The 24,452-nt window shown below is 50.6% G+C and overlaps 5 protein-coding genes across 18 annotated transcripts; 3 read left to right on the top strand and 2 right to left on the bottom strand.

Moving 5' to 3' along the window:
• The first annotated feature begins 608 nt into the window (after nucleotides 1-608).
• Nucleotides 609-5,672, top strand: LOC109532681 (CD9 antigen-like). Of its 2 annotated transcripts, none has more exons than XM_019897675.1 (7): nucleotides 609-677; nucleotides 3,346-3,448; nucleotides 3,948-4,045; nucleotides 4,477-4,653; nucleotides 4,725-4,814; nucleotides 4,889-4,972; nucleotides 5,391-5,672. In XM_019897675.1, the coding sequence occupies exons 1-7, from the start codon at nucleotides 609-611 to the stop codon at nucleotides 5,454-5,456; spliced, it is 687 nt and encodes a 228-aa protein (XP_019753234.1). In that variant the 3' UTR covers nucleotides 5,457-5,672. The 2 variants fall into 2 exon arrangements, with proteins under 2 accessions (XP_019753234.1, XP_019753235.1); XM_019897676.1 differs by lacking the exon at nucleotides 609-677 and adding an exon at nucleotides 1,469-1,670.
• A 219-nt stretch (nucleotides 5,673-5,891) lies between these two features.
• Nucleotides 5,892-9,140, bottom strand: cwf19l1 (CWF19 like cell cycle control factor 1). The gene is made up of 14 exons (XM_019897666.1): nucleotides 9,019-9,140; nucleotides 8,803-8,887; nucleotides 8,625-8,709; nucleotides 8,455-8,556; nucleotides 8,170-8,384; nucleotides 7,931-8,046; nucleotides 7,781-7,865; nucleotides 7,190-7,345; nucleotides 6,996-7,116; nucleotides 6,828-6,907; nucleotides 6,535-6,744; nucleotides 6,324-6,443; nucleotides 6,162-6,259; nucleotides 5,892-6,097 (listed from the first exon to the last, which is right to left on the bottom strand). Exons 1-14 carry the CDS (start codon nucleotides 9,039-9,041, stop codon nucleotides 5,953-5,955), a joined length of 1,641 nt encoding a protein of 546 aa, XP_019753225.1. The 5' UTR covers nucleotides 9,042-9,140; the 3' UTR covers nucleotides 5,892-5,952.
• Nucleotides 9,141-9,309: 169 nt separating this feature from the next.
• On the top strand, nucleotides 9,310-16,055 carry dmtf1 (cyclin D binding myb-like transcription factor 1). Of its 8 annotated transcripts, none has more exons than XM_019897664.1 (18): nucleotides 9,311-9,598; nucleotides 10,449-10,576; nucleotides 10,656-10,736; nucleotides 10,996-11,090; nucleotides 11,166-11,298; nucleotides 11,534-11,610; nucleotides 11,697-11,854; nucleotides 11,935-11,967; nucleotides 12,149-12,258; nucleotides 12,328-12,556; nucleotides 12,940-13,091; nucleotides 13,232-13,411; nucleotides 13,486-13,562; nucleotides 13,766-13,924; nucleotides 14,001-14,146; nucleotides 14,469-14,492; nucleotides 14,523-14,569; nucleotides 14,629-15,660. In XM_019897664.1, exons 2-18 carry the CDS (start codon nucleotides 10,465-10,467, stop codon nucleotides 14,661-14,663), a joined length of 1,848 nt encoding a protein of 615 aa, XP_019753223.1. In that variant the 5' UTR covers nucleotides 9,311-9,598; nucleotides 10,449-10,464; the 3' UTR covers nucleotides 14,664-15,660. The 8 variants fall into 8 exon arrangements, with proteins under 8 accessions (XP_019753218.1, XP_019753217.1, XP_019753221.1 ...); XM_019897665.1 differs by having other exon boundaries at nucleotides 14,001-14,147; nucleotides 14,473-14,492; XM_019897659.1 differs by lacking the exon at nucleotides 14,629-15,660 and adding an exon at nucleotides 15,673-16,055 and having other exon boundaries at nucleotides 9,310-9,598; nucleotides 10,458-10,576; nucleotides 14,469-14,569.
• A 213-nt stretch (nucleotides 16,056-16,268) lies between these two features.
• Nucleotides 16,269-18,833, bottom strand: tmem243b (transmembrane protein 243, mitochondrial b). The gene is made up of 5 exons (XM_019897674.1): nucleotides 18,815-18,833; nucleotides 18,056-18,285; nucleotides 17,680-17,730; nucleotides 17,336-17,440; nucleotides 16,269-17,151 (listed from the first exon to the last, which is right to left on the bottom strand). Exons 2-5 carry the CDS (start codon nucleotides 18,131-18,133, stop codon nucleotides 17,032-17,034), a joined length of 354 nt encoding a protein of 117 aa, XP_019753233.1. The 5' UTR covers nucleotides 18,134-18,285; nucleotides 18,815-18,833; the 3' UTR covers nucleotides 16,269-17,031.
• LOC109532679 (coiled-coil domain-containing protein 136-like) lies at nucleotides 16,939-24,054 on the top strand. Of its 6 annotated transcripts, none has more exons than XM_019897672.1 (11): nucleotides 16,974-17,055; nucleotides 20,317-20,417; nucleotides 20,734-20,868; nucleotides 21,074-21,238; nucleotides 21,320-21,394; nucleotides 21,667-21,930; nucleotides 22,090-22,216; nucleotides 22,350-22,467; nucleotides 22,549-22,683; nucleotides 23,018-23,126; nucleotides 23,273-23,364. In XM_019897672.1, the coding sequence occupies exons 3-10, from the start codon at nucleotides 20,817-20,819 to the stop codon at nucleotides 23,111-23,113; spliced, it is 1,032 nt and encodes a 343-aa protein (XP_019753231.1). In that variant the 5' UTR covers nucleotides 16,974-17,055; nucleotides 20,317-20,417; nucleotides 20,734-20,816; the 3' UTR covers nucleotides 23,114-23,126; nucleotides 23,273-23,364. The 6 variants fall into 6 exon arrangements, with proteins under 6 accessions (XP_019753228.1, XP_019753231.1, XP_019753226.1 ...); XM_019897667.1 differs by having other exon boundaries at nucleotides 22,549-22,689; XM_019897669.1 differs by lacking the exon at nucleotides 20,317-20,417 and having other exon boundaries at nucleotides 16,939-17,055; nucleotides 22,549-22,689.
• The last annotated feature ends 398 nt before the right edge of the window (nucleotides 24,055-24,452 follow it).

Here is a 24,452-nt window from a genome sequence, read left to right as displayed (position 1 = left end):
GCAAACAGCCTGTATTCTTGTTTTTTTTTGGGCTCTTTTGTAACCTTTTTACTGCGTAATGTTTTTTTTTTTTACAATAACATTGGTACATCGCCTCTGATTTTAAATATGACTTGCACATGAAATTGCTTCCTTGTCCAAAATTACTAAAGAACGTCATTTGGTAGAAAACCTAAACAACAACGCTGTTCAAGTGTCACTTTAGAATGAAACCAAGACATTTCAAAATACGCCGACACCTCTCAGGATTTCAATTGGTCAAAAGTGATACAAGTTGACATCTCCAAAATATTATTTTGAAGAGTCTCAGTACTTTTGCGAGGTTTAAAAAAAAGCGAGCTGTCCTCAAATGGCCAGCGGAGAGCCCCTGCGGTGAGACAAGCATGCGCGCGCGCGTGTGTATGTGTGTGCGTGTGTTTTACAAGCTGCAGCAAACCAGCTGCGGTTGAGCGCTTCCGAAGAGAGTCGAAGAAAGCCGAGCGTCTCCGAGCCCGCGGCACGCCCTCAAACGGCGGCAAGATGCTCTCCGCGCCCGTCCGCCCGCTCGTCACTTTGTCACTCGGTCAGTTTGTCAGCTGAGGAAGAACAACAACAACAACAACAACGAGATGACGGCTCTGAGCAGCTGGGAGCTTTGCGTCAAGTACGCCCTCTTCGTCTTCAACTTTATCTTCTGGGTGAGTGAAAATATTCAATTGGGCTGGCTTCTCATCATTCAGCGCAAAAATCACTATTGGCAATTGTCATTCGCACTCGGATGACGCAGATATGTTTGCATCCAATACTCCTTTATTCGCCGTTAATGTGATTTGTATGTGTAACCTGGTAGGAAGTTTGCGCTGTTCCAGCAATTCCATGATTCATACTTTTTTCTTTAAAAAGCACTTGAAATTGAAATGCTAGTATGATTTTGTACATGACTCGTGCTGTCAGTGCGCGTTTTTCAGCACTTACGAGTAATTCAGAAAAGTCTAGTTCCAATATAACGACGTACATGCAAAAAGTCAAGACGCGATTTGAAGGGTGTAATTGCTATAGATGTACACTGGGTGGTGCCAATTCTCTTGAAATGTCATCCACTTGTATTGATTAAGTGGGCGTTGCCGTGTTGTTATTGCAATTGGAAATGGCCTTCCGTATATTTGTCTCAAATTAGATTAACTACAGAATGATCCGATGTATTATGTTCACATTTTCGGACGACGTTTTGTTCAACTTCAACAAGAATGCTTTGAATGGAAACTCAACAATGGCCAATGCACATTTGAAACCTTTTTATCAGCGTACGTCATCTGGCTCGTTCTCACATGTTGTTTTGCAATTGAATTTCAAGAAAGCGTGATAGTTTACCTTCGTGTCAGTTTTTGCCGAAGCGAAGGCTTGAGCTGATTGGTGACATTTGGCCCCCCATCCCCCACAGAAAAACCCGCCCTCTGCCTTTGCAGGTGAGCTAGTGCAGGGTGTGGCCCTCATTTTCGCTCCTCTTCCGCTTCTTGACTTTCTCTCGTTCAGTCGGAAGCCGCGTGCGTGTTCAGGTGTTTCCACCTTTTTGGATTGTTTGTTTTAAAAAAAACTCTTTTGTTTGCCGACACGAGCGCCACTTTTGCGTCACCATGGGGGCCCTGCAGTGCATCAAGTACCTGCTCTTTTTCTTCAACTTCCTCTTTTGGGTACGTCACTTTTACAAGTCCACAAAAAAACGGCAGTGATTTTTGTCTTGTGGCCTTTAAAGCCACCTCGTGGAGATGTGTTCGTCGACGTGTCCTTGTGCAAGATTTGAACCCTCATCAGAAGGGTTAATGGGGTAAACGGCGTAAAGCGCTTTGCTTTGAGTACCCGAGGTAGAAAAGCGCTTCATAAGTGATAGCTCGTTGAACTGTATGTGTTGGTGTGTGAGTGGGATCGGTTTGGGTGTGTGTTTTGTGCTTTTTGTTGGTAGTGTGTCCATGTCGTGTCCATGAGGCACTGGCAAATGTCCCTCAGACAAATGAAGGAAGTTGCTGCTGTTTTCTTGCATTTGTTTGCCGCACTCCTCGTTATTGTTTTTATTGTGAATCGGCGTTTTTGTTTTGTCAAAAAAAGGATTCAAACTCCCTCAGCATGATATCCTGATTGCCTTGGCTACTTTGTAGCACCCGTCCTTCCTTGGAATAACGTCTCCTTTAGTTCATCGAGCTAGGCTAATGACGTATGGTGGCAGGTGACGTAGTTACGTGGTTTTCCGCTAGATGGCAGAAAGTAGCTAACTAACTTCAATTTGTAGTAAAATGAGACATGATATCGGGACACGGTACACCTTGACCATTGAAATGAATAGAAACGCCAATTATCAGTCCCAGCAACCCCCCAAAAAGCCGATTCAAGCCAGCATTGTGTCAACGAATGTTTCCGTTTGTCTCTCATCGAAGATGCGTCCCGAGTCTGAAAGGTTGCGCAATTCTTCCGTTCGACATTTTGACGTGCGTCAAGTGCAAGAAAATGGTGTCGAGCAACGGGAAGGGAGGATCCAAGTAGCAATTAGTGGCCAGGAGGGTGTCGACCTCATGTCTCGTCATATCCCACGAGGCTCGCCATCATCATCATCGTCGTGGGAGTTGTTGAGGAGACGTCAACAATGTTTGCTGGTTTCCGAGGAGACGTTGACTCATTGTGGTGAGAAACTGCAGAAGAATCCTCCCACGACAACATTCGAGAAAAGAATACCAAGCTAGCCTGAGGGCTGTCTGTAAACAAGCAGACGTTCGCCACAGATGCTGTGTCGCGAAAGTGACTCATTTCTTGTCACGTTATCAGTTTGGAGTTCAAGATTGTTGCTTTTTGTTGGTGGTGGTGTGTTTTGTTGTTGTTTCCAAGATTGTCTTCTGTGACAACATAAGCATTGGTCCTACTAAATGAGCAGTCGATGGTCCTCTCTCAGCCAAAACTTGGTTGCTCGCTTTTTTTCTGTGCAACACGTGAAGATGGGTTGGTTTCACCAAAAAGACTGGTGTCTGACCCAAATTTGGAGAAGAACGGTGACTTAGGCGCTGATGTCTTGTTTTGTGGCTCTTGAAAGCAAGATTGAAGGTAAAACTGGAATTTCCAGATGGAGGTTTGAGCTTTCCAACTCAGCATTGTTTTCGTGTTAGCAGCTTTTTTTGTTTAAGTGCTCTAAAAATAAAGCTGAGTTGAGTTCATTTTTACGTATGATGTGATTCGGTTCGTCTGCAAAATGGTGCAGGAAAAGCACATTTGCCTTCTTTCCTCAGTCACTGGAGGCATCTCTCGAATGTCGGCGCCACCCGCAGGTCCTTCAGTCACTCAGTCGACCCGAGCTAATTCTTGAATTTCCTTCTCGGTCCCTAGTTGGCCGGCACGGGCGTGTTGGCGGTGGGACTCTGGCTGCGCTTTGACAGCAGGACGGCAGGACTGTTTGAGGGCGAGGACTCGCCCTCCGTCTTCTTCACCGGTAAGAACAAAATGTCAGCTGCGCGCGGTAATCATTTTTGTTGTCAAATAACCTGCCAAATGATGTTCAGCATTCATGCATTGTTGCTTACTTGATGCTGGCGCACAACAAAAAACGGGTTGTGGTGTGAGGTGAGCGCGGGCACGCCAGGACGAGATGAGGCGGCCGGCGCTGACAAGCGAGGAGTTGTGTCCCCGTGAGGCGACGGGCTCGCTCCGCCCGTCCGCTGCCCACGCCTGGCGGCCGAACAGCGGGCTCTTTGTTCCTCGCCAGGAATGCGTCTTTTGTGGAGGCTCCTCCACAGCTTTGTGACCTCCCCGTCGAGGTCGCCGTGGCCCGTCGGCGCTCATCAACATGTCACACCAAATTCACCCGTAGGCCTGCCCTTGACCTTTTTATTGCCGTTTTATCCACGGCTCCACTCATGTCAACGCGGCTCACGACCCCGAGCAATTGCAACAAATCAAGTCGGATGAATGAGCGCTGTTTGTGCCGTTAGGCGTGTACATCCTGATCGCGGCTGGAGCCCTGATGATGGTGGTCGGCTTCCTGGGATGCTGCGGCGCCATCAAGGAGTCGCCGTGCATGCTGGGATTGGTCAGTTTTGTCTTTTGTTTTTCTCCCCGCTCCCTTAAAATTGGCTAGTTAAATTGCATTTTTGAAAATATAAAATATTTCATAAAGTCGTTTGTCATAAATGATAAATTGTGCGTGTTAGTTGAGCTCCTTGTCGACAAGTCCACTCGTTGATCACACGATGACTAATACGCTTAAATTTGAATAGTATCAAAAAGAACAAATTATTGATTGTTGGTGAATTGATATGATCCTATTTATGCCTTTGTGTTCATGCATTCATTGAGCTTCACTGATTGATTAACCCTCTCATTTGATGAAAGAATTGGTTGAAAATAGATCGTCAATTCTCCGAACGACGGCCCATCTGTCAGTTCAAAAGGGGGAAGCACCCAGGTTTGCCGGCGCTAATGTGCGGAGCTTCCTTTTTCTTTTGTTTTGGGGGCGCGCAGTTCTTCCTGTTCCTGCTGCTGATCTTCGCGGTGGAGGTGGCGGCGGGCATCTGGGGACTGTCCAACAAGGAAGTTGTGGTGACGGAGGTGACCGAGTTCTACAAGCAGACCTACAACAACTACAAGGACACCCGGCAGGAGGCGCTCAAGGAGACCCTGCGCCTCATCCACTTCGGCGTAAGAAGCGCAAACCCTTTGGTCTTCCCACCGTTGGCCTCGTGACTCTTTTTTTCGTTTCCTGTCCGCAGCTCAACTGCTGCGGGCCCACGGGCACGGTGATCGACGCCGCCAGGGACATCTGCCCCAAGAAGGAGGGACTGGAAGCGCTCATTACCACGGTAACCGCAAGCCGCCGGCCGCAACGGCGCCTGCGCTTGACGCACTGACTGACCTTTTGTTTTGCGGGCGTCAGAGCTGCCCGGCCGCCATCGACGAGGTGTTCAACAACAAGCTGCACATCATCGGAGGCGTGGGCATCGGCATCGGCATCATCATGGTGAGTGGGAGGACCGTGGCCGGCGTCGCGCAGAGACTGAATCGATGCACGCTTAGCGAGCTGCTAGAAACACACACTTGTACACTTATTCGTAAACACTCGGCTAACTGCACTTGCGCAAACTTCAAGCTGCTCACACACCCCGATGAAGTTCTACGCAGAGCTCGAGGCGCACGTGTGTCCCACCCATCCGCGCACGCGCTCGCTTACTTAGAGACTGAATCGATGCACGCTTAGCGAGCTGCTACAAACACACACTTATACACTTATTCGTAAACAATCGGCTAACTGCACTTAGTCTTGCGCAAACTTCAAGCTGCTCACACATCCCGATGAAGTTCTACGCAGAGCTCGAGGCGCACGTGTCTCCCATCCATCCGCGCACGCGCTCGCTTACTTGGGACTTGTTTGTTTTCAGATCTTCGGCATGATCTTCAGCATGATGCTCTGCTGCGCCATCAAGAGATCCAGAGACTTTGTTTAACGCCGCCCCTTTGCGCCTCCTCCCGCCTCTAGTTCAGTAACCGACGCTTCTTTTAACCCGCCGCTCAGGGGTGCACGCGGGACGGCCATCTTGGACGCGTGAGCGCGTGGCGGCCGGAGTCGGCGACCCTTCGAGTCACACTTTTCACTTTCGGCGTTGCGCTCGGCACACCCAAAAAAAAAAAAAACATTTTCAGTTTGCACGTCTTCCCGACGGGTGTTGACGGATGAAAACACGCTAACATTTAGCCTGTTTTAATTTCATTGTGACTAACTTTTTTTATGTTGACTTTTTGTGTTGAACTTTTTATGCCAAATAAAAGCCAAATAAATTAACGATAAAAAAGTCATTCAATTGTGCAGGCGTTCAGTAGGTTGTTGGTCCTTTTATTTTTATTCCCACCCCTGTCTGGCAACCAGAGTCAGTGAAACACAGTTGAAGCGGCGTGAAAACTGGAATTTATTTACACATTTTGGAATCCAAAAGGAAATTTGAGTTAGTCGTCCCAGGCGAAGTCGTACGGCTGAAAGGCGTCCCTGAGCTGCGCGCACGCCGCCTCCTCCTCCGCTCGGCTTTGTTTGCACTCCTTCCAGTCGGCTCGCGTCGGAATGTTGAGCAGCGGCTCGCTGGCCAGAACCTCCCTGCCAAACAAACATTGTCAAGTGGACGCCGCGCAGACAATGGCCACAAGGCGGCGCCCCTCACCTCCCGAACTGTAGCGGGAAATTCCTCTGGATGCGGTGGAAGAGCTTCTCCCCAGAGTCGAGCTCCACGTAGAAGTACGGCGTGCCCGGCGGAGCAATCTGTGCGCACGGACGGCCGCGGCTGTGAGCGAGCCGGCGGCGGGAGCGGCGCGATGCGGGTTACCTGCTTGAGATCGCTGTGTTGCGGAATCTCCATCAGCTCCATTTGCTGATCCTGAGCCTGCACCACAAAAGCCTCCTTGATGTCGTCGGTGGCGCAGCGGTCCAGCGGCAGCGGCACTACCTGGCCACGAAAAACAAGGACAACTGACACCCCTAAAGATGCGAAGGCGCGCCTGAAATGTGGAGGTGAAGATGGCTCAATGTGTTTGTACCTGAAGCTGCAGATGTTGGCTCCTGTAGTTCCTCTCAAAGAGCACGCAGCGCTCACCGCGGCTCTTGTAGAAGCTCCTGAGCGCCACCTTGTACTTGTCCATCTCCTGCAGAACCTCGGAGGCCAGCTCCACCGTGGACTGGTAGTGTCCGATGGGCAGGATGAGCACGTGTCCTGCGTTCAGTCCGCCTTTGGCTAGCGCCAGGTAGCACTGCGGTCACCACAGATCAAGACTCCGGACGGCTGCAAGGTCCCCCCCCCCGCCCCCGGCCAACGCGCGGACGTTGTACTCACGTGAGTCCCGATGCTGACCACCAGATGTTTCTCCACCTGCGGACTCGCCAGGCAAAACCAGCACTCGCCGGGGGGGAGAGCTGCACAAGAACATTTGGACCATTTAGCGCCTGCATGCTCCCACTTTTGGGAGGAGGGGGGGGGGGGAATCATTTATCTGTGAATTACGGTGCTTGCGAGGTTGCTTGTGTCCCGACCAGTTGCCCTCCAGCGGCCTCTTCCGGCCGCGCCCACGAGCGATGCCCCCGCGATCCCGACTGAGGTCAAAGAAGAACTGAGTCCTCTGCTCCTGGATGGAAGAGAAGCGAAGAAGTTACGTTTCGGGGGGGCCTGTTGCCAGCGTGACGTCACGGTATTCGTACCTCCTCCTCCGCGGTGGCACCCGAGCCGGTTTTCGGCGTCTCTCGCTTGTCTTTAGCGACCCGCCTGTACGGGTTTTCCGTCACGTCCTGCGGCTGTTTGACCAGCTCCGACGGATCCATCGCCTTCATGGGGATGATGTTGAAGGCGTACAAGTACTGCAGAGACACTTTTTTTTTTTAATCATGGTTCAATTTGAATCAAATAATTGCAAAGAATTCTGTTAGACATAAGGCCAAAAAAAATGAGAATTAAGTACCGGTATTTATTTTAAGAAATTAAACGACCAAATTAACCATATAAATATCAGTTGAATAAAATTGCATGTAAAGTACAAAAACTTGCATGCAAAAATATTTTCTCTTCCTAAATTATTAAAATTATATGAATTAGGTTAATTCAAGTTTTTATCTATCAGTTTGGTACATTGACTTTTTCAGATGTAAATGTTCTTCATAGATAAGAATATTAAGGCAAAATTATTTTGGTTAAAATGTAATCTACATATTTTTTTAAACCTCATGAGCTGTCTCGTTTGTTTAGGAAATCCAAGTCAGTGTGAGCTCAATTAGGCAACAAGAGCATCCTCACACCTTCTTCTTGGCGGGGTTGTTGACAGTTGCCAAGGCGATGAAGCGAGTGACATGCTGAGCGTTTTCCTGTAGAACCACGTGATTCCTAAAGAGGGGGACAAAATCTCGAACGTCAACATGTTTCCCCTTTTTATTTTTTCTTCAGCTCACCTGTATGGTAACCTTTCATAGTGAGCGCCTTCTAATGCAGCAAAGTGGTATCTGGGCTTCAGTTTGTCGGCCAGGTTGGCCAAGGCGCTGCTTCCGCAGGACTTTGTGTTGACTTCCTGTGACAAGTGTTTCATCAGGAAACTTAAGCCGACTGAGATTTGGGTTGTTTTTTGTTTTCTGCTAGGTGACTCTGAAGAGTTCACTCGATATACAAAATGGGTGTGCTTTTGAATGGTTACCGGGTTGTTAGCGTAGTGCCACACCCCCCTGGGCCACTGCGAGGTCAGAAGGATGTCGATGCCTCGGAACTTACTGCTGGCAGTCAGCGGGGCCAGCACGGCCGCCAGATCTTTGGGAGTGAAGCAGTGAGGTGGCGCCGGCTCCTGCGGGGCCTCGCACCCGCTGACGTAGGCGATCTGCAAGCCCGACGCCCCCGTGAACACGCCACGGCGACCTGGAGCACAGAGACACATTTGCGGGATCCCAGAACTAAACCTCAAGCTGGACGGGAGAGCGTTTCTTACCCAAGTATGTGATGTTGTCCGCCAGTTCGCAACCATCTGCACTGGGGAAATTCTTGGCTGTTGCCTCACTTCCTGCGCCCAGGATGTACGTCTGGATGGGAGCTGAGGAAGCACGACGGTTGAGTTAAATACATTCATGACTTCTCAAAGTGCAGATGCGCGAGTTGTACCTTTCTTTGCTCCACTTTTGTACCGCTGCCACTCTTCCTCGGCTTCCGGTGTCGATGAAAAGAATTCCCCAACGCACAGAAGAAGCTGCGGCAAATCAAGAGCAAGCTGAACGTATTGCACGCAAGTACTGTACAGCTATGCAATGCTGCGTTGACATCTGGTGCGTTCCCAGCTCACGTCAAACTGTCCAGTCTTCTTCTGGATGCTTAGCACTCTGCTGTAGAGAGCTCCGAGCTTGCCTTCGACGTCCCCACACACCAAGCTGCAAAACAACAAATTCTCTGAACCTAAAGCGCACCGATGACCGATCGTTCAAACTTGAGGTAAATGACAGCACAAGTTCAGTGCACGCTCACTGTAAAATCGCGTGCAATATTTGGTCGGGTGACTCACACTCTCACGGGTTTTTCTTCCATTTCTTGGTCAGTTGGAAGATAAGTACAGTATCACCATTAGATTTCTGCAACTTGAACGTTCCGGACGTCTTTCGATTCCGCTGCAAACAACGACGGAACCATCGATCACACAAAAAGAAAATACACAACAAAAGTATTACTAAATAATCTACTTTGAAAAAGGACATATGTTTGACAAATTTAAAACAGATAATATTTACTTTTCTTTGTTTTACTTCGTATTAATTTGTGAGGAAACGCTTGTTTGCATGGGAACATATTTTACAAGGACCAAGTGGTTGCCATGATTAAGTATTACGCAAATTTGGGGGAAAGAAAATCTAATCGTATTTCGTCAAGGCATCATCATTTTTAAAAAAATGTATTTATTAATATCTTGTAATGATGATGTGATGAATTTAATCGCAATCATAGTGAGTTATGATCGATGATATGTTGAGACTATTGGACTTTTTTTTTAGCTATATGGCAACCCCTTGGCCCACATCGAGACGTCGTGCATCCTGGCACTTGCCTCCATCCTGGTAACTAGCAAGTTCCCGGACCAAAAACAGGAAGTAAGTAACTCATTCAAAACCGAAAATGACTTCCTCTTGCCTATTCAAAAGTTTGCGGAGTCTCGGAGGGGTCCCAAACCACAAGAAATGCTCACAAACTGCTCGGTTCACTCGAGACGCCACGAGCTGCTCCTTGTTCACTAAAATGGCGTCGGAGCGTTTTCGTCTTTTCGTGGACGGGGCTAGATCGCTGGATGCTTACGGTTCGCATCAAATATGTTTGTTTCGTGTTTGAGTTCCTGAAATGAAAAACAAAAGCTCCCAAACTATTGCAGTGTTTGCAAGTTCGCTGAAGTGTGTGTGTGTGTGTGTGTGTGTGTGTGTATGTGTGTTTTACAAGCTGTCTGTCTCATGCTAAGCACCAAAGACAACATCATGTCAAATGTATGCAAGTATGCACTTCATAAAGTGATCAATGAAAACCACTGTCCGCATTGTGTCGTGTACTGTTGTAAAAAGCAATCAATTTCAATTTATTTGATGCCGTTGTCCTCTGAGTCGTTTTCAGATGTAACCAGCAGGGGGCGCCATCGCAGTTTATTTGAACGTAAACTCAGCATAAACCAAAAGAAAGAAATGAACCCCTCTCACCCGCTTTTAACACATTTCAACTCATTAAAACACACTTCAACCTACTCAAAGACACTTTAGAGTTTGATTTCTTTCACTGTCACGAAATTAATCTAAACAGTACAATACAATACAGTATATCTTTATCTGTCAAGAATAGCTGGTGATGAATGAAATGTTTGTGTCATTGAATACTCATCATATTTCACTCTTATTTCACTTACACGTGTTGATGTCATGTAACTGTTTTTTTTTTTTTTGGTTTTTTTTTTGCCGGCGGGCGGCACAGGCGTGCGATGAGCGTGGAGGTAGAGGAGCAGGATGGCAGCGCGCCGATGGAGACGGTCCAGTCGCTGACGCTGACCCAGGACAGCGATGGCAGCATCATACTGCGCTGCGCCGCCAGCGGTACATCACCGTCCTCATCCTCAGCTTCATCTTCGGCTTCACACATCGGTTGTTTGTGTGTGTCTGTGTGTGCACGCAGTTGGCGAGAGTGAACCTCATGCGAAGAAAGCACGGGAATCAGCGGACTCAGATGCGTCCTTTTCTCTCGTCAACATGCCCGGTGAGTGAGGCCTCACATGAGGTCACATGACAGCCAAGTTGACATCAGCACGTACAGTGGAGGGCTCCAACCAACGATTATTTTAATAATCGCTTCATCTGCCGATTAACCGATGAATCGGATCAAAAGTGTTTTTCACCTTCCATCCCTTTACTCAAAAGTGGGCATTGTTTCAAATTGAAAATGTGAAATTACCAATTGATTGCGATTGCAAATTGCTTACGTTTCATCGTGACGCGACGCCTTTGTCTCTCTTCAGCGGCCGACAGCCGCAAGAGCTTTGAGGCTACCGTGACGACGATGGCGACAGCGGCGGACGACACTGTCGCTCAGGATGGCGTGGCTCACATTCAGGTGGGCCAAACCTCGTGCGACTCACAGACCCGAGCCCACAGCGGCCTCACAGTGATGACTCGTGCGTGCGTGAAGGTCCTGTGCGGCGACGACGGCGATGACAGCGGCAGCGCTGCCGCTGCGTCTCCCGCCGAGAAGGCCGATGTGTCGGCCGTCAGTCAGGCCTGGTTCACCACCAAAGAAGACAAAGACACGCTTGCCAACAAAGGTACGGATGTCCATTTGAAGTCAGGGCTACTCAAGCATTCTGGGATCCCTGGCTTGATGAAAACACACATTACAACCGCATTGTCAACATCTTTGAACACACACACACACAGCCACAAAAACAAAACCAAAAAACAACGCTGGTTGAAAATGCTGTACAGTATTTGCAACTCACCTTGAAACTAGCTTGCGCTCACTTACTTGCTGTTTTTGGGCGCCATCTTGCCTTCTGTCAGGTCACAAGTGGAAACAAGGGATGTGGTCCAAAGAGGAAATCGACATTCTCATGAGCAACATCGAACTATACGTCAAGGTGGCTTTCCTTCCGTGGTTTCAGCGTTTCCTCCGCCTCGACCGGAGAGACCAAACGTAGTTGACTTTTGCATGTGCGCCCACCAGGGTCGGGGCATCGAGGATCCGGCCGAGGTCATCTTTGAGATGTCCAAGGAGGAGCGCAAAGATTTTTACCGCTCGGTGGCGCTGGGCCTCAACAGGCCGCTCTTCGCCGTCTACAGACGAGTCCTGCGCATGTACGACAACCGCAATCACGTCGGCAAGTGAGTGACCGAGACGAGTGCGGCCGTGATGATGGCGGCGCGCACCGATGTGACGTCTGTGTGTGTTTGTGTGTGGTCAGGTACACGCCGGGAGAGATTGAGAAGTTAAAAGGGTGAGTCGTTCAGTCATCGCTTCACTCCGTGAAAGGTCGGCAAGCATTTTTGGTCATCTGACGTAAAGCCGCGCTGAGCCGCAAAATAATCGGCATCAATTTCTCGCCAATCTACGCTTGGCATGTTTGGAAGAAAAAAAACAAAAAATGACTCCCCCGATGGTCTGACCTCCATGTTCAGGCTGAGGCATCGCCACGGCAACGACTGGGCCACCATCGGCGCGGCGCTGGGCCGCAGCGCCTCATCCGTCAAGGACCGCTGTCGGCTGATGAAGGACACGTGCAACACGGGTACGACCGCTCTGACTTGGTGAACGTTTTGCGGATTTAAAGGTGAGGGGGGGGCGTACTCGCATGCAGGCAAGTGGAGCGAGGAGGAGGAGCGTCGCCTGGCCGAGGTGGTGTACGAGATGGCGGCCAGCGCTCCGGGCTCAGTGGTGACGGGCGGCGTGTCCTGGGCCTCGGTGGCCAGCCGGGTGGGCACGCGCTCGGAGAAGCAGTGTCGCTCCAAGTGGCTCAACTACCTCAACTGGAAGCACAGCGGCGGCACCGAGTGGACCAAAGATGACGACCTCGGCCTCACGCGCAGGTGCGCCGCAAACACTCAAATCCAATCTCAGCCGGGTTCAATCGATTCGGACCAAATCCGTGGCGCAATATTTTGTCTGCCGATGCTTCAAGCATTTTTTTCAATAAAAGCCCCCAAAAAATGAGTAGAACAATTTCGCGCAACATTTTTGATGTATTTATTGAGATTTTGGCGTAGCACTGCGTCATCGTGTCTTTTACAAAAACATACGGCAATGAGAGAATGAAATAGTGTCAAAAAAATACGCTCTCGGATTGATGCGTTACCTGTCGACATGTGTTATTTCACCGTTTGTCAATGACATTTTATATTGGTTCGCATTGAGCTAAGGAGACATTTCCAAGGGCGAGCTAGGTGGGTGGTTGAAGGACTTGTCGTCGCAGGATTTTGGAGCTGGAGGTGGCAGATGAGAACGAAATCAAATGGGAGGAGCTGGCGGGCGGCTGGAGCAGCGTGCGCTCGCCTCAGTGGCTGCGCTCCAAGTGGTGGAGCATCAAGAGGCAAGTGGCCAATCACAAGGAGATCCCCTTCCCCGGTGCGTAACAACACGATGCGCTCGTTCATCTGCCCGTCACATTTCGCAAATCTTTCCCAATAATTTTGGTGAGCTCCATCAAATGAAATTGGCCAAGGTACCGCGGGGCTTGCTCGCTGACGTGACTGTTGCGTCGGCAGTCTTGCTGAAGGCCCTCCACGAGGTGATGTCATCCTCGCCGTCGGCGGGCGCGCCGTGCGGCCCCTCCTGCGCCCCCTCGCTCCAGATCCGGCTGGGCCGTTTGGAGGAAAGCGGCGCCGTCTCAGCGGCGCCGGCGCTACAGATTCCCGTGCAGATCCCGCTGCAGATCGCGCACCTGGGTGAGACTCGCCGCCGGGTTAGCGGCCCGCCGTCGGAGCTCCGACCGTTGAATGGCTTGCCCTCTGCGCCTCAGACTCGTCCGTGGCCGGCGGCGAGGGGGAGACCATCGCGCTGAACGGCGGGACCCTGCAGGCCTTTGAGATTCTTCCGGTGAGCGAAGATGGCACGCACTGTAGACAACCCCAAAACATTTTTGGGGGGACACGCAAAGCAAAACAGCAAAAAGTTGGGCCGACCCGTACGGCGCATCGCTCGCCGCCGTCCGCTCTCTCTCCTCTGACGATCCCGCTTCTGTTTCCCTCCCATCACCCCGCATTTTTTTCCCTCCCATGACGATGGCATTGTGCCGCCAGTCGTTTCAGCTGCAGCCCACCAGCACGCCGGGCACGTACTTCCTGCAGACCACGTCCGGTCAGGGGCTGCCCCTCGGCCTGGCCAATAACAGCACGGTTACCTTGACGACAAGCTCGCCCCCCGCATCCCACGAGCACATCATCCTGCACGGCCTGGCGGTGCGTCCCAACCGCCGCTTTCGACTTGAGATGCCGATTGAGAAATGTCGGTGACCGCTGGGACGCCGTTCGGTAGACGGACGGCCTGTGCGCCGGCGACGGCGTCATCATCCAGACGGTGGCGGCGGACGCGGAGACGGAGGGACGGCGGCAGGACGAGCATCTCAATCCGTCAACGGCGACAAAGAGGAAGGAGCCGATGGCCGACAGCTTTACTGACAAGGTGCCCGCAAATGTTGTCAATGTATTTCCGGTCATCTCCGCAACATATACAGGCCGGACAATTAAATGTTCTGCCTCTGGATGACAGAAGAGCCACGGAATCATGGATCCGCAAGTTGCCATTCATACGCGATCAGATGACGAATTTATTGATTCAGTCCATGTGAAATGATGAACCAGGAAAGCCTCATTGAGATTAAAAAATCTCCTTGTCGAGAGTGCGCCGGCCAAGACGTCAACTCGCCAGCCCGCTTGGTTCAAAGCGGCTCAAGCGTCGCGCCGAGGTCAGTTTGGGATTCATCACCTCACATTTTGTCCATTCGCAGCTGACTCCGCCCCCAGCCGACGGGGGCCATCCTGGGATGGCCGCTGGCGGCGCCGTCCTGATCGTGTCGCCGTCCAACATCGGCAGCGCGCTGACAGGTGAGGCCCGCCATCCATCCAATCGCCCGTCGCGACTCCACGCCCTCTTTTCTCCTCAGATCCCATCTTGGAAAACCAGGACGGTTGCGATTAGGACGAGGAGCACAGCCCCCCCCACCGCCGTCCTGCCTTTGGGCGTTTTGAACACTTTTTACAAGTTAAGTGCCAATTTTTCATGAAGACCACATTTTTGGGCCTGTGGTGAGATGAAGAAGAAACGTAGACTCGGTTCTGTTTGGGTCACGTGTATTTATTCCGTCTAATATTAAATAAAAACAAAAAAAATGGCTTTGACAATCCTAAAGTCGTGGTGAGCGTTGACTCTTCAGGAGGCCCGTTTGAGCGCGTGGGAACAACGAAAGCATTAAAAGTGTCAAATGAAAAGAAAAAAAAAATCCTTCCTGCTATTTTGGTTGCAGAATGTGAAGAAGAGGAACAGGAAGAAGTGTCGCTTAGTGCATAGTTGGAAGCGCTGAGGTCGGCGTGTCTCGTTGCGCGGCATCACAGGCCGCACGCGCGCTTTGAACGGGAGAGCCTGCCGTCACCGCGCTAAGCTACCCGGAATGTGTGCAAAAAGGGCGACTCTTGGCATTTTCTTCCCCTCGCCAGCCGAATGACGTTTCTGCACACGAGTAGGACAAATTTGGCAGATTGGTAGGACGACGACATATGTCACAAGTAGTGAGGCAAATCTGCAGACGTACTTGAATGATGTCACTTTGTCGTACGGGTCGCCAACGAGTGCGCTGCTTTTTGTCCTACTAGGGAGGCCAAATGTTGCCAGTCAGACAGTGACCAGCGCACACGCGTAGAATGACTGCGACTTCACATTTTTCCCCACTCTGCGCAAGTACGACAACTTTGGCAAACTCGTCGTGAGGCAAAACTACTAGTTGACGTTTTGTAGCAACCGCAAAGGTCCAGGCGTCGACCACATCAGAAAAGCAAGAGTGGCCTCGATGACCTTGCACGAGTGCACGGGCCTTCAATCAGATAGCAAGCAGTCAATCCTGAAGCGGCCCTCCATGCCCCGCGGGATGCCTCCTTCACGGACGGCACCCGTTGCCATGGTTATGGCAAACAAACAAACCACGCGCTGACAGGTGAGGCCCGCCATCCATCCAATCGCCCGTCGCGACTCCACGCCCTCTTTTCTCCTCAGATCCCATCTTGGAAAACCAGGACGGTTGCGATTAGGACGAGGAGCACAGCCCCCCCCACCGCCGTCCTGCCTTTGGGCGTTTTGAACACTTTTTACAAGTTAAGTGCCAATTTTTCATGAAGACCACATTTTTGGGCCTGTGGTGAGATGAAGAAGAAACGTAGACTCGGTTCTGTTTGGGTCACGTGTATTTATTCCGTCTAATATTAAATAAAAACAAAAAAAATGGCTTTGACAATCCTAAAGTCGTGGTGAGCGTTGACTCTTCAGGAGGCCCGTTTGAGCGCGTGGGAACAACGAAAGCATTAAAAGTGTCAAATGAAAAGAAAAAAAAAATCCTTCCTGCTATTTTGGTTGCAGAATGTGAAGAAGAGGAACAGGAAGAAGTGTCGCTTAGTGCATAGTTGGAAGCGCTGAGGTCGGCGTGTCTCGTTGCGCGGCATCACAGGCCGCACGCGCGCTTTGAACGGGAGAGCCTGCCGTCACCGCGCTAAGCTACCCGGAATGTGTGCAAAAAGGGCGACTCTTGGCATTTTCTTCCCCTCGCCAGCCGAATGACGTTTCTGCACACGAGTAGGACAAATTTGGCAGATTGGTAGGACGACGACATATGTCACAAGTAGTGAGGCAAATCTGCAGACGTACTTGAATGATGTCACTTTGTCGTACGGGTCGCCAACGAGTGCGCTGCTTTTTGTCCTACTAGGGAGGCCAAATGTTGCCAGTCAGACAGTGACCAGCGCACACGCGTAGAATGACTGCGACTTCACATTTTTCCCCACTCTGCGCAAGTACGACAACTTTGGCAAACTCGTCGTGAGGCAAAACTACTAGTTGACGTTTTGTAGCAACCGCAAAGGTCCAGGCGTCGACCACATCAGAAAAGCAAGAGTGGCCTCGATGACCTTGCACGAGTGCACGGGCCTTCAATCAGATAGCAAGCAGTCAATCCTGAAGCGGCCCTCCATGCCCCGCGGGATGCCTCCTTCACGGACGGCACCCGTTGCCATGGTTATGGCAAACAAACAAACCAAAAAAAAAAGAAAGGAGAGAGTCATTGCATTGAAGGGCTGCCTTCATTCACGTCCACCTGAGTGTTGTGCATACGTGCGTGTGTGTGTGTGTGAGAGAGAGACGAGCACCGAACAAGAAGCGATGCAAGGACGACTTCTGTGCAGGTTTCCTTGCACGGTGCGCAGTGTGTAAACACGTCCTGTCCTGTCCTGACCAGTCCAGACCAGACCAGCGGCTGCGGGGCGAGGGTTGTTCCCGTCCTGGCCGGTGTCGGCACGCTGGTGGCTCACCTGACGTCGTGGAAGTAGAGGTTGGCACAGAGACACAGCAACACGATAGAAGCCAGCTTGTAGTAGATCAGGTTGCGGAATTTGGGCTCCAGGTCGCCTTGGCGGTACCAGAAGATCTGAGAGGAAAACACCAAATGTGATGATTGGATCATTTTCTATTCAAATTATTCATTAGGGGCGAGACAATCAGGAGGGTTTTAAGTGTGTGTGTGTGTGTGTGTGTGTGTGTGTGTGTGTGTGTGTGTGTGTGTGTGTGTGTGTGTGTGTGTGTGTGTGTGTGTGCGGTGTGTGTGCGCACACCAGCAAAATGGTGGATCCACAGGCGAGCAGGATGCAAACGGCAAAAAAAACGTTGAGCGGCCGCGGAGGCAACGACGGGAAAACGAAAGAGCTGATGACGGTCACCTGCAAGGCAAAAGCAAGCACGTTGGCGCGTCACCCTTTCCAAAATGCATGAAATTCATATTTTGCAATCAAAAAGCTCATCATTCGCTGCAACTTCAACAGCTGCACCGAAACAAATGTTGATGAGGCAACATGGATCGTCGAAGACGATGCCAAGCATACTCAGGGCGAAGATTGGGAATAAAAAGTGCCGACTCAAAAATAGCAGCGTGCATGTAGAGTCGCGCGCGCGCACGTACCAGCACAACTAAAGACGTAAATCCTCCCACTGCCAAGTTGATGATGCGATCCTGCGAAAGAATAACAAAACACATGATTGCGTGATAAACATCAAAGCATTCAACATTTCCGTGGCAAAGTGATGGAGGATAAAGAATACATGCCTACGACTATTGTCATATTGCCTGCGTTGCTCCCCAATTTGGATTCAAACATCCGTCGCTTCAAGAGTTGCAACGCTGCCACTCGCAATGCTAGGTGTTAGCCTATCCTAAGGTAATACCAGGCGAGTGTTTAATAAAATACTCAACCTGCTTGAAGATGATAACCGTCGCATTCAGTTAGCCTCAATTTCCGTAAAATGTTGCGCGCCTTGGCAATCGAGCGTCACCGTACCCTCGCTGACGTCTCGCCGAAGAGAGGTCTGTTGTCCAGGCCGCTGGTGCCATACGTCCTGCTACTGAACTCGTCCATGGCTCATCAGCGCCACCGCCTGCACACGCCGGGCCAGTGTCGCATGCTCGCCCCGCCCGGCCGCCTAGCGTCGCGTCAGGTTGCCGTGCGCAACGGCGAGGGGCTGGCGAGACATTTGGGAGGAGGGGCGAGGGGGGCCACAACGCGTTTGCCTGTGACGCAAACAAAAGTTTCTTTTTTGGTGGTTTGTTTCGCCAAAAACACCAAGCTTGGCGCTTACGTTTTTCCACATTTTGTTGTTACGGAATTAAATACTTTTTTTCCCCATAAAAATTCCACAAGCAACAACCCATTATTACACAACATGAAGAGCGCTTTTCAAATTTATTCAGAATTTTAAAAAGAAATGGTTGTTACGGCCTTACTGCATTCATTTCCCACCCCCTCAAAATTCAACACTTTTGGAAATGTTTGCAAATGTCTAAAAAAAAAGCGAGATATCTTGTATCCACATGGAGTGGAGACAAACCTTTTCCACAGGTTGTTACATTACAGCCTCATTGTAAATTGGAAGAAATGAGTGTTCCCCTCAAATCTACACGCAATACCCCAAGATTGACAGTTGTTATAAATGGACTTTAAGAGAAAAGTGATTTTGAGTGTTCGACTTCCCTTTTCTGTGGGGGGGGCGTAAAGAGGAAGTTGAAAGCACAACAAATCTGGCCTGTGAATGATGCCGACCTTTCACACGCACACAAAGTGCTTGTCGTTGTGGGTCACGTGTTTGCAGGAAGGGTACTGAAACAAGAGGGCCTTTATGAAAACGGCATCTTAAGGGTCCCTAAGCGCCAAAGCGAGCGCATTCCTCTTCGGCCTTGTGATGTTCAAACGTCTTGAAGACGGCAAGCCTGCGGCCGCTCGACTGCTTTTCAAGTGCAAATCAACCGCGGCCATGTGCAGACTGGATGTGAATGTGCGCACACATCTTGTGATCGGCTGGTGGCCAGTCACTTGTTTTCTCGATATTGCACGGTCATTGATTGGAGACCGTTCCAGGTCGTATCCGGCGGAGCCCACACGGGCAGCGCCGAACTATCAACCAATCAGACGCCGGCTCGCAGCCAAGAGAGGGGTACGTGCGCGCGCTATGATTTGCAGTGATCTAACCTTTGACTTGCTGAGGCGACCGGTGTCACAAACCGGAAGTGGGCGCCTAAAAGCAAGGAAAACACACACACGCACCCCTCGATCGTCAAGTGTCAAAGAGCGAGCAACACCCGGAAGATCCTTGTACTAGCGAGAGCTTTAGCAGGCTAATTCCTGCGCGCGGTCACTTGCTTGCAAGGCGAAGCTAACGACGCTAACAATCAGCCATCAATGCGTGTCCTAAAAAAAAAAATCTGTTTTTCTCTAAAGCGTGTTGTTGTCGACGGACAAATGAGAAGACTTGCCTTGCCAGCTGAGCGTCACCTCGGAAGCAAAGGAAACTTTACACTACACATACACACACTTTAAGACACGCAAACGGGATCGATGAGGAATTAAAAGGCAAGGACTTGAGGCCAAGCCGTTAAAGGGGAGTGGCCGCGTGAGTGGGCCGACTTTTTTCTGCGTACCTTTTACGATCACGCTCTGTTCAAAACAATGAACAGACGGAACACGTAATTCCAGACATCTTGAAAAACAGAACACGTCGTGACTGACCCCGATCAGGAAAACAATTAAATGCAGGGTACGTTGTGGAGCGGGGTTGGACTAAAAATAAAACAATTGAACAAATTAAATCATTTCGGATTTTCATTGAGTTAAAAAAAAAACAACACCAATTCTTAATTACAAAACATTTTCTGATAGATTTGATTAGTTCTTTTTCTTTTAATAATGCAACCTCGACTTGTAGTAAGCGTTTACGCCCCAAGGTGGAGGTAGCGATCAGAGTGACTGAGGAGAATACAGTACTGTAATGCTAGTATAAAATATCGTTGACATACATTGACAAAATTCTTCTTTTTTGTATTAATTTTGTGAAGAGCGCTATGATTGTACGCTGTTGCTATTTGTGCCTTCGATATTTACTCGTGAAACAGCAATTACGTATTTTAACAGCGCGCCCGAGTAGTCCACTGCATAAAAAAAAAAGATTAGTTCGCTCATTTTCTGCAGTATAGTGGGTGAACAAATATGCAGTTGAAAAAACGTATTTCGCTTCGACTGTATTTAATTTGTTTGAATCGTCGGGAAAGAGTTAATGATGACGCCATGGAGGTCGACGGTGTGACGGTCGGAAGCGTCACTCCGATGATGAAGATGATGAGGAAGAGCATCTGCGGCATCATGTCAGCAGGTAAATTCATCATTCGTCGTCCCATCATATCGTGCTAATATGTGACGAGCATGTTCAAGGTCGTTTACATATCCGTGGCAACCACCACAGCCACAGTGCCAAGTCAGAGAGCAACATGCCGACGTCACTGCTAGCGTGCATGTGATCACAGGAGCTGTAAAGTCATGCATTTTCGGTACGGTTTGTCCTCAGAAGGGTCTATTCCTACCAGGGGGGTGTGCGACACCCCGGATTGGTCGCCGGCCAATGTCAAACAACGGAATGGTGATTAATATTCATCAACACAAATGATTAACCCCTACTCGATGACCTTTAGGACGATGATGCAGAGGAAGAATCTTCCTGGTAGCAGCCTGCCCACGGCTTGAGGAACCCCAGGAGCAGCCAGGGCCCCCAAACATGGACGGACTGCGGCTGCCCCCCCTCATTGAGGAGGTTCTGGACTCCTGCGGTCAGTGGGCACAAATCGCACAAAAAGAAACTTGTTGGCGTTCACTTTCAGATATGTATGAGAGAGAGAGCATTTTCAGAGTGGAAGCGGGTGTGATGCGTGAGAGCTCATTCGGATGTCTTTCCCCGACACCCGCCCATCCACACATTTCACGTATCTCATAGATGTCTTCAAAACCAATCATGCCCCGCGTTTTGTTTGGCAGGCCAGCCGAAGGACGATATGTATGAGAGGACACAAGATGGAGGATTGGGCGAGGAAGCGGCGGGCGTGGAGGAGCTTCGACTTCGCCTTGTGGAGCTCCTGATGGAGTTGGAGGAGACACAGCAAGACTCACGCAGACACAAGGAGAACTTTCTGGAAATGCGCAGTGAGAAGCTTTAACTCGCCGCCTGTTATTCAAAGTTCTTCATGAGGTTCTTCTTGATGTTGTTCTTGACGTTGTTGTCAGCCATGTTGGAGGACGAGCGAGCGGCTCGCGCCCGCCAGGCAGAAGCGTTCAGCCGACAAATTGAAGCTCTGAAAGGTACCAGCCTTCATGGCGCGCCAACCTTTTTTAAAACTCCCATTCGAGAAAGCTGTTTGAATCAATCTTTTCATTTGGTTGCTGTCCACCTTCAAGTCCATGTACTAATACGCTCCTTGTCCTTTTTCGCTCTACACCTCTTGTTGTGTTAGTTTTAGTCACGGAAGATGTAATTAGTTTTCCTTTTTTTGTTGTTGTTGTTATTCAATTTTAGCTTGACTTTGATTGTTAGTTTTGGTCACTCTGATCACCTCGGTGCTGACTGCCTGCAGTCGATTTGGTGGGCGCCCGGCAGGAGCTGGCGGTGGCCGAGCATGAGAAACAGTGCGAGCTGGAGGAGGCCCGAGCGGAGCTGCGGTGGGCGGCGGAGGCAGCGCTGGAGCTGCAGGAGGCCGGCGAGGAGGCGGCGGCAGAGCGGGAGAACGACATCGCCTGCCTACAGGAGGAGCTGTGTCGCCTGCGGGTGCAGCTCCAGCGCCTGCGTGACGAGGCGGGCCAGCACGAGGCCGAGGTCGCCACATTGAGGACGGAGAGCGGTAACGGACAGAGTTGCAATCGCTTAACTAAATTTAGTAAATGACTGCTCAAGGAAACAAATCCACGAGGCCGGTCAACGGAGCTCGTTGGAAGTCAGGAAGTGCCACATGGACAGAGCTGAGTTTGTGGTGATTGGCATAATTGCTCATCCCCTGAAGGTGGAGACCGAGCGAGTCTGGAGGAGGAGTTTGCCTCTCTGAGCCGCGAGCATCTTCTGCTGAGCGATGCCAACCGGGATCTGAGCTCCAAAGTGAGACAGGAGGAGCAAGAGCAGCCGGGTCACATGTGAGCGCTCCACTCGGTTGTCAATCAAAGCACAGAGTGGTCAGTACCTGTCAATCTCACCTGAAGCTCTCTCCCCCACCACCACACACACACACACACACACACACACACCGCCCCCACCCCTGCATGCCAGGACGGAGGACGACGCCTACATCAGTCTGTGCCGGCCCGCTCCCAGTCTTCCGGACGTCGGAGATCTTCAGATGCAGCTGCAGCGAGCCCAGGACAGCGGGCTCCAGGTGCAGACCGAGGTACCGTCATGTCGCGCGCACCTCGCAGGACACGAGGCGTTCGTGTCATCGCTGACGCCCGTGTTTGTGTCGCTACGTCAGCGCGAGCGCGTGAAGCGTTCACTCAGCTCACTTCAGGCTCTCCATGATGACAGCCGGCACGAGTGCGCCGCCCTGGAGGAAGAGCTGCGTCGCTGCAAGGCGGAGCTGCGGCGGCTGCGTGGCGAGAAGACGCAGGTGCGGGTGAGTGGCGTGTTCAGGAAGGGAAACGCACAAGTGACGCTGATTAGTTGCTCAGATTGGGGGAGCGGTTGGGAAAATTAGCATGTAAATTACATGACTTGAGCATTTTTTCACAAAGACGGTTTATTTATTTATTTTTAAAATCGCATCCACTAATAGGTTGATTTATTGTCAGCAATTTTTTTCAACCTCAAAAATCGGACATCCTGCTCCCATATGATGTCGCCACCTCCTCGCCACCTGTCACCTGATTGGCCCTCCTCTTGATATCTCTTGGGTGTCACACATGGCCATTTCCTTGTGTGTGTTTGTGATGTGTCGTCTTCAGGGCCCCGCCGAGCCCCCATTAGCGTCGGCCCCCCTGCTAGGCGTCATTGTCATAGTGGCCTTGATGTGGTGCTGGTGGGAGGAGCTGATGTCCTAGAAAATGGGAGCAGGTAATGGCTGAGACTTGCTCGTCCAACCGACTATCAGCCCCGGCTTGTACGTGTCGCTGCCTGTCGCCACATTGCTCGGCGCGTTGACGGTGAAAGCGCATCGCCACTTTCCCCGCCATCAATGTTCTCTCCTTCCTGTCTTTCAGGGCGACGCGGGAGGTTGGAACCTTGTGCCGGTGGCGGTGATGGTGGCAGCCATCTTGGTTCTGGTGGTCCCCAGTTTGACCCGAGCTTGACAGGAAGTGCCATCATGGAACCCAGACACGGAGCAGGTCGTCAATGGATCCATTTTGGAACTTTTGACCAGAACCATCCAGACAGACATTCGCTTTCCATTTCGCTTATCCTCATTGATTCATTCACTGCTAATCCATTTCAAATGGATCTTTGGCATCTAGAGCCGTCAATGGCGGTGAATGCGTTAGGGTTGTGGGTCTGACTTGGGGTGAGAGGCCATTTACACTCTGGACTGGTCGCCACCCGACCACTTGGCACTTATCCGCACACAATGGACTGGTTGCCAGTGTACGTCAGGGCCCATATCGGCAAACGGACTCGTCGACAGTCCTTTTTAAGGCGCAAATAGAAAAACCATAGACCAGTCAACTGTTTATGGCAAGGCAGATTTAGGCCAACAATAGACTGGTCACCAGCATATAGAAAAATCGGGACAAATGTTGGAACTGTTCCGCAGCCAATGTGTTGGCATCAAACACATCATGAACACTCCTCAATAGTAAGAGTCTTATCCATGACTTCTTCGTTTAAATGTGGCATGCTTCTTCTCATTACTGTCGCCAATGCTAACTGTTGGCCGAGTTTAGTTCTCTGCCCGACGTAACCTGAAGCTAACGGCAAGCACGCTCATGTAAATGATGTCACGCTTGTGTCTCGTGTAAACAGCCAATAAACCGCACTCCCAATGTGACACGGTCTCCATGGTGACCAACAACAGCGGTCACGTGCGGCGTCTGTTGTCTGTCGTGCTTCTCCTCATTAGGGTTGTGGTGGGCGACTTGGGGGATATCCCATTTGAATTTGGGTGAGAGAAGGAACGGTAGACAAACAAAGGACCGGTCGCCAGCACAGAGACAAACAACCGCCACGCAGGAAGTCTTCACACGGATTCAAGACACCAACCTTCAACCGGGGAGGCATTTATGCGAACCGCTCTTCTAACCACGCTGCATGATCACAAGTAACATTTGTGAAACAGCAAGAATAGATCAGCTGATGACATCACGGCACCCAGTGTGTCCTTCCGAAGCATGAACTCTAAAAATAGAACTCAGCCGACACCACCCCCCGACCCCCGGGTCTCCCCCC

The sequence above is a fragment of the Hippocampus comes genome, unplaced genomic scaffold (assembly GCF_001891065.2).
Source record: "Hippocampus comes isolate QL1 unplaced genomic scaffold, H_comes_QL1_v1.1 scaffold81, whole genome shotgun sequence".
Classification (NCBI taxonomy): Eukaryota; Metazoa; Chordata; class Actinopteri; order Syngnathiformes; family Syngnathidae; genus Hippocampus; species Hippocampus comes.
Note: the sequence above shows the minus strand (reverse complement) of the source record. Positions and strands in the feature narration are given on the sequence as shown.

Coding starts and splice junctions, on each gene's coding strand:
- dmtf1 (XM_019897659.1), top strand. CDS start 10,465: ATGAGCGTGGAGGTAGAGGAGCAGGATGGCAGCGCGCCGATGGAGACG. Junction 12,259..12,327: donor GAAGGACACGTGCAACACGG/GTACGACCGCTC, acceptor ACTCGCATGCAG/GCAAGTGGAGCGAGGAGGAG. Junction 13,412..13,485: donor GCTGCAGATCGCGCACCTGG/GTGAGACTCGCC, acceptor TCTGCGCCTCAG/ACTCGTCCGTGGCCGGCGGC.
- LOC109532681 (XM_019897675.1), top strand. CDS start 609: ATGACGGCTCTGAGCAGCTGGGAGCTTTGCGTCAAGTACGCCCTCTTC. Junction 3,449..3,947: donor GCCCTCCGTCTTCTTCACCG/GTAAGAACAAAA, acceptor TTGTGCCGTTAG/GCGTGTACATCCTGATCGCG. Junction 4,046..4,476: donor CGCCGTGCATGCTGGGATTG/GTCAGTTTTGTC, acceptor GGGGGCGCGCAG/TTCTTCCTGTTCCTGCTGCT.
- tmem243b (XM_019897674.1), bottom strand. CDS start 18,133: ATGGACGAGTTCAGTAGCAGGACGTATGGCACCAGCGGCCTGGACAAC. Junction 17,731..18,055: donor TCGGCGAGACGTCAGCGAGG/GTACGGTGACGC, acceptor ATTCTTTCGCAG/GATCGCATCATCAACTTGGC. Junction 17,441..17,679: donor TTACGTCTTTAGTTGTGCTG/GTACGTGCGCGC, acceptor TTTGCCTTGCAG/GTGACCGTCATCAGCTCTTT.
- LOC109532679 (XM_019897669.1), top strand. CDS start 20,817: ATGGACGGACTGCGGCTGCCCCCCCTCATTGAGGAGGTTCTGGACTCC. Junction 20,869..21,073: donor GGAGGTTCTGGACTCCTGCG/GTCAGTGGGCAC, acceptor TTTGTTTGGCAG/GCCAGCCGAAGGACGATATG. Junction 21,239..21,319: donor GAACTTTCTGGAAATGCGCA/GTGAGAAGCTTT, acceptor CGTTGTTGTCAG/CCATGTTGGAGGACGAGCGA.
- cwf19l1 (XM_019897666.1), bottom strand. CDS start 9,041: ATGGAAGAAAAACCCGTGAGAGT. Junction 6,444..6,534: donor GCCAACATCTGCAGCTTCAG/GTACAAACACAT, acceptor TTTCGTGGCCAG/GTAGTGCCGCTGCCGCTGGA. Junction 6,098..6,161: donor TTCCCGCTACAGTTCGGGAG/GTGAGGGGCGCC, acceptor TTTGTTTGGCAG/GGAGGTTCTGGCCAGCGAGC.